The 6,874-nt window shown below is 38.2% G+C and overlaps 1 protein-coding gene across 2 annotated transcripts; it reads left to right on the top strand.

Moving 5' to 3' along the window:
• The first annotated feature begins 4,340 nt into the window (after positions 1 to 4,340).
• Positions 4,341 to 6,283, top strand: LOC122027666 (bHLH transcription factor RHL1-like). Of its 2 annotated transcripts, none has more exons than XM_042586659.1 (7): positions 4,341 to 4,884; positions 4,982 to 5,074; positions 5,166 to 5,297; positions 5,451 to 5,516; positions 5,590 to 5,655; positions 5,740 to 5,808; positions 5,888 to 6,283. In XM_042586659.1, the coding sequence occupies exons 1-7, from the start codon at positions 4,396 to 4,398 to the stop codon at positions 6,224 to 6,226; spliced, it is 1,254 nt and encodes a 417-aa protein (XP_042442593.1). In that variant the 5' UTR covers positions 4,341 to 4,395; the 3' UTR covers positions 6,227 to 6,283. The 2 variants fall into 2 exon arrangements, with proteins under 2 accessions (XP_042442593.1, XP_042442592.1); XM_042586658.1 differs by having other exon boundaries at positions 4,979 to 5,074.
• The last annotated feature ends 591 nt before the right edge of the window (positions 6,284 to 6,874 follow it).

The following is a 6,874-nucleotide window of genomic DNA, read 5'->3' as shown; positions in this document are numbered from 1 at the left end:
ATATGAAATATAGGCTAGTAAGAAACCTCAACTATCTTACATGGAAATGAGTTGTCCTGCTTACGTGAAGAGGACAGTATCAGATAAGCTGGATGTCAAGTCTGGTAAGTATTTATTTATTGGTTACCTAAGGAAATAAGGGGCTACCAATTTTATTATCCCTTAGAATAAAAAGTGTTTATTTCAAGATATGTTGTATTCCTAGAGAAAGTTTCTTTTACGGGAAAATAGTGAGACTATGATTAAACTTGAGGAAGTTCGAGAGACTCCAATAGACACATATGATATGCCTAGTCTTGAACCACAATCAATAATTCATAATGATGAGCCATCGGTTGAACCTATAGATAGACATACAACCTCTTCATAAGTCAAGTAAGACACATAGGATTTCTAAGAGATATGAATTTCTTATAAGTGAATTGAATGATTTATTGTTTATCGAGGATGAAGAACCTACTGATTATGAAGAAGTTCTAAAAGTTCAGAAAAGGATAAGTTGATAACAATCATAAAATAAAAAATGAATTCCATGTACGAAAACTAAGTTTAGAATTTGGTAGACTCACTCAAAGGTGTTACGCCTATTGGGTGCAAGTGGGTTTTTAAGAAGAAAATCGATATGGATGGTAATGGAATTGCCTAGGAAGCTAGATTAGTGGTGAAAGACTATCGCCAAAGGCAACGTGTTGACTATGATAAAACTTTCTCACCGGTAGCTATGCTTAAATTCATTTGGATACATCTGACCATAACATCTCATTATGATTATGATATATAATAGATGAATGTGAAAATGATATTTTTTAACAAAAAACTGTTTAAGAATATATATATGATATAACTTGAGGGTTTTACATCTCTTGAAAGGAATAAAGTATGCAAGTTTCAACGATTTATTTATGAACTGAAGCAAATATCCAGGAGTTGAAATATCTGTTTTGATGAGGTAATTAAAGAGTTGATTTCTCACAAAATCCTGATGAATCTTGTGTACAAAATCCTGATAAACTTGTATGTACAAAAAGATTAGTAGGAGTGCAGTCGTGTTTCTAGTGTTGTATCTTGATGACATATTGTTCATAAGGAACAACGTGATAATTATATAGTCAGTCAAAGTTTGGTTGTCCAAAACGTTGTCTACGAAAGACATGGGAGAAGTGACCTATATCCTCGGGATTAAGATCTATAGGGATAGATCGAAACGGTTGTTTGTTCTTTTACAATCTATATATATAGACAAAGTGCTAAAGTGATTTAGTATGGATGAATCCAAAAAATGTTTTATATCCATGAGGCATGAGATTCACCTTTCAAAGTTCAAGTGCCCATCCACAGAAGATGAGATGATTTCCATGAGTAAGATACTCTATACGTTAGCGATAAGATCTATCATTTATGTTATGTTATGTATAAGACTCGATGTATCATATATTCTGAGTGTCACAAGTAGATACCTATCAGATCTAGATATAAATTATTGGATGACTGTCAAGACAATCCTAAAGTACTTAAGAAGAACTAAAATATATTCTTAATATATGAAGATAGTGATATGGTAATATGCGGGTATTTAAATGTCAATTTTCAGAAAAACAAGGATGACTCCAAGTCTCGGTTTAGATACATATTCACATTAAATGGAGGCGCGATAAGTTGGAAGAGTTCCAACCAAGACATCATTGTTGATTCTACCACGGAGGAAGAATGCATTTCAGTTTCTAAAGCAGCAAAAAGAAGCGGTTTAGATCAAGAAGTTCATCCCTAAACTTGGAGTGGTTCCGACCATTGTTGAAGCATTACCAATTTACTGCGACACCAATGGAGCTATCGCGCAAGCGAAGGAATCCAGGTCCCATCACGATCTAAATATGTGTTTCATCTCTATCATTTATTTGGAGAATTATTAGTAGGAAAGAAATATAAATCGAAAAGATTTCCACTAAAAGAAACCTAGTAGATCTGTTGACAAAGACTATCATAAAGTAAGTTTGAGAGTCACGTTCAAGCGTATGATATTGTATACCATATTGATTAACATTAGACAAAGTAGAAGTATGTTATATTTGAGAGACGTCGTACTACAATCATCTTATGGTATATACTATTTATTGGATAAATAAAAATTCACTATTTGAGTGTATATTCTATATGTGTTTGATTGTATGTTAAACTCATTTACTGAATGTCCATAATACGATTCATAGTATGAAAGAACTTATGATTGTATCACGATTGGTGAGCATCTCTACATGTATAATTATGAATATATTGAAATATTTCTTAGCCTACGAATTGATATGTTCAGACATCATCAATTATGTGAGACTAGTATGTGTCATACTCTTTTGTTTATCTAAGCAATTGTTCTTCACTAGTTAGAGATATTAGAATGTCGAGAGTTAAATGTGGATATTAGTTATGGTAACTAGTTCATTGAAGTGACTTGCTATAAAACTTCGTATGATTATATATATATATATATATATATATATATATATGTCAATAAAGCTCTTACTACAACTTGATTTTAAGTTTCCTTCGACTTAAGGTATTCAAATTATCTTGGTCATGAAGACTTATACTTTGACATTTTAAATAAGCATCTCCATGGAGGTGTGGATCAGGGATGATTAGATATAAGTCGAAGTACCCGAATGTGTTTAAATAACCAACAAAAGATTCACTACACCTTACAAGGAGATGTATACCTTATAGTCACTTGTCAAGATTATTATTCGAAGTTTTGATAAAAGCATTATATATCAAGAGTATGATATTTTTGGATACATTTCTAAGTAATTTGAATTTTGACAAGTGATTATAAAATATACATCTCCTGAGTAATGAATCCTTTGTTGTCTTTTTGAGAGAGAATATTAGTGAATTATCCGTTAGAAACATCTCAAAGGAATGTGAGTCTTTTAGTAATCGTTAGGATTATGAATCAAGTAACTATTATTTTTTATCTTGTCTTAATTTATTTTTCTTCTACTACTATATTTTCTCTTGTCTTAATTTATTTTTCTTCTACTACGATTTTTGATAATTTTTTTAAACCAATATTTTTATTTAAAATTAATTCACCGTTATCTGCACCCATTACGAAATTTAATTCATGCGTATTTTCTTTCCATTTATTTCGACAATCACTGTATAATATAGTTAAATGACAACTTGCAGATACCTAATTAAACAGCTGGATCCTTTCAATATTCTTCTAAAAGAAGGTCACATCTTTTTATTTTTAATCAATTTTATAAATCATCTCCCATTCTCTTCAACTTTTTATAAGATTTGAAGCTCGTTCAATTTTAAGTCATCTGATCTTCTCTTCTAAGATGAGATTTCAACTTGTACGATATTTTTATTAACAAATGAAATCGCCCATGCGAAAAGATAAGTCGAACAGGTTCCTCGACGGAGAGCCAAGCGGCCTACCCTACAAGGCCAGGCTTTTGGGTGCCATCCATGGCGCTGAGAAAGCTGCACGCAATCAGTTTAATTTCTCAGTACAGCATCGAGTGGATGTGTTGGAAAGTTAATATGTTTGTCAGGCGCAAAAGAAGAAGACAGACAAGGACGATGATGAACGCCACCCATCAACATTCAGACGACCTAATCCCAAAAACCCAGTCCACCGTCTCAAATGAACGAACGACTAACACGAGTGTTGCCACTTTGCAAGCATGTCTACATTCATCCCTGTGCCACAACACGAGTACATTATCTTTTACAATAAATAAATTAGAAAACTAGAATCGATAGTCTTCGTGCAATCCCACCACACCACTCTTCGTTCATTCATTCATTTTTAATTCTCATTGTATGTGCACGTTTGTAGTATCTTTTATCTCTTCTTCCGCATTTTGCCTCCTTTTGACTAGTAATATTCTAAATACTCAGCATGTTTGCAGTCCAATATCATACTATAAAAGTGCCGGTATCCTCCCATTTTTTTGATTATTTTAAATTTTATGGGGGCAGAAGTTGATTTCGATCGTCCCAATGTGTCTATCAATCCGTCTTAAAATAAATCATGAGAGACAGAAGATAAATTATGAATGATTATTAATTTTTGGAATAATATTATTCGGATGGAAGAGATAAATCATTGATGTAGCCTTTGTAATAATGATTGACGTGTTAAGGAGACATTTAACTTATGTTAAAATTTAAATTCTATATTGGTAAGACTCATGCTAGTCATTAGACTACCCGACAAGAGGATTATTTTAAATTTCATGGATTTTATAAATGGAGATATAATTTTAATAGTAATTTAAGATTGATAGAGAAAATGTTCATGTTTGGACTCGAAATTATTATAAATGAGGATCATGGCCGACCACTTTCTTCCTTCCCACCGAGAAGAGCGATCTGGCGGCGGTGGCGATGCAGCCTAGCAGCGAGGAGATGGAAGGGATGGCGTCGTCGCACCCCGCGCTCCAGCTGGAGCTCCCGAACGGCAGCGGCGGCGCCGGACATGATGATTTCTTCGAGCAGATGATGTCGGGCTTCGCTCCGACTGCCTGGCCGCTGGGGTTGGGGAACAGGTCGATTTTGGGGCCGAAGTCTCTGGAGGAGTCGCCAGACGGCGAGGGATTGAACTACGCGGCGCCGTATGATGGGTCGTCTCTCCTCGCCTCGCGGCTCCGGATGCACCACCCCGGCGCCTCGCCGGCGGACTCGTCGATGCTACTCCAGATCGGGGAGCAGATGCTGTTGCATCCGCCGGAAGCAGCCTCCGGGGGCGAGCCTGGGGGCTTCCTCCGGCTACCGCTCTCCCTCGGAAACGGCAGCTCTGGGGTTTCGACTTCTGGTGTCTTCGGGGACAGATCCCGAGGAGACGTCGATCCGCCGTTCGAATCGCCCAATCCCATCGTACGGCCTCCATCTTGTAAAAATGATCTCTTTTTACCCTAATGAAACCTTTACCTTTGGGCTAATTTTTTTCGATTTTTTAATCGCGTGGAAGGAGGCCGAGGCGTTGTACAACGATGGATTCAGTACCGAATCGCTTCCGCGGGCGGCGCCAGCGCCTCTCCATCAGCAGGTTCTCCAACATCCCCAGGTTTGCATGACCATCAATTTTGCTCCCCTCTTTCAATCCAAGAGTAGCGTTCGGATGTTTATTAGCTGGTATTTCTTTCGAACTGTTTCAGAACTACGGGGCTGCTACTCCTACGGGGCAGGCTCCTGCTTCGGGGGCCGCCGGAGGAGGTACTGCACCACCAAAGCCGAGGGTGAGGGCCAGAAGAGGGCAGGCGACGGATCCTCACAGCATCGCCGAAAGAGTAAGCCACCTGTCTGTATAATTTTTCAATCAGATTTCTACTTTCGCTCCTTTTTTCCATGTTAATTATCTTCTATGTTCTTCGGCTTTTGCTCTGCCCCGAACTTGGGGACATTTTTTTTTTTTTTTGCCTCTTTTTGTTCTTCGACGACAGCTTCGGAGAGAGAGAATCGCAGAGCGTATGAAAGCTCTGCAAGAATTGGTGCCCAACGGAAACAAGGTTCTCCTCGCCACACTGGAATCTGCATTAATAATTTGTATCTCTTTTTGTTTGATTCGTCGATGAACTGCAGACGGATAAGGCATCGATGCTGGACGAGATCATCGACTACGTTAAATTTCTGCAGCTTCAAGTCAAGGCAACGCTTCCCTTCATCTCTCCATTGTCTAATTGATATGCTCTTCTCTATGCGATAATGGAAGTAATTCAATTTAGCGTTCAGGTCTTGAGCATGAGCAGGCTGGGCGGAGCAGCGGCCGTCGCCCCGCTCGTCGCCGACAGGTCTTCGGAGGTATTTATCTTTCTCAACTCGGCTCGTTTTGAGGTAGTTTTTCATCGAAATGACTCTTCTACGCGCATGTTGGCATCAGAGCGGCGGAGTCGGAAGATCAGGAGGAGCAGGGACGCCGGGAAGTAATAACGAGAGCCTGACGGCGGCGGAGCATCAGGTGGCGAAGTTGCTGGAGGAAGACATGGGCTCGGCGATGCAGTACCTGCAGGGGAAGGGCCTCTGCCTAATGCCCATCTCCCTCGCCTCCGCAATCTCCTCCGCTACCTGTCGTCCTCAACTTCCACCCGGTCTCAACCTCCGCCATTCGGCAGCCGGCGATGCGCCTCCGTCGCCGAGCATGTCGGTGCTGACAGTTCAGTCGTCCAATGTCGGCAGCGCCGACCCCGACGGGGGCAAGGACGGAGGTTACGCTCCTTGATAGCAAACAGCTGCAACAAAAGTTAGCGATCTGGTAGATTTGGACACAGAATACAGTGGCTTAAGGAGATCGAAGACGACGTCGAAATCATGCTTGGAACTGGAAATTTAATGCTTAATTTTCTTTTGTTTTAAAAATAAATTCTCTAAACAACAAAAATAAAAACTTTCTTATTCATTTCACTTTCCCTTTATTCAATCAGCTTTACCTTTTGCTTTTGACCTGAAGAAGGACGTTAACAAGGAGCATTTGTTTTCTCATTAACTAATAAACACTTATTCCTTGATGATTAATTAAATTAAATCGTACTGGAGTTTATCATTTTAATTAGTTTACTTGTTCTACAACCACACAAATCAAAATGTAATAATGGTGGGATTTATCAGCTCGTTAGTGGACATTGAGTAGATCAGTATTTTTAAATTGGAGGCTAAAGTAAAATATAAAAATATTTATTTAATTTTATAAAGAATAACTATTTTATTTTATTTCATTTCTGAACAATATGTTATTCTCTATTTTTTTTAATTTTAAAAATAACGCACTAAATCGAAATTTAAAAATATTTCTCATTCGATGTTCAGAGAATCCAAAGTTCCAAGTTCCAATTAATGCCACGATGGATGAATATGTTGTTGATAAATAATA

This window comes from Zingiber officinale, chromosome 10A (assembly GCF_018446385.1).
Source record: "Zingiber officinale cultivar Zhangliang chromosome 10A, Zo_v1.1, whole genome shotgun sequence".
Classification (NCBI taxonomy): Eukaryota; Viridiplantae; Streptophyta; class Magnoliopsida; order Zingiberales; family Zingiberaceae; genus Zingiber; species Zingiber officinale.
Note: the sequence above shows the minus strand (reverse complement) of the source record. Positions and strands in the feature narration are given on the sequence as shown.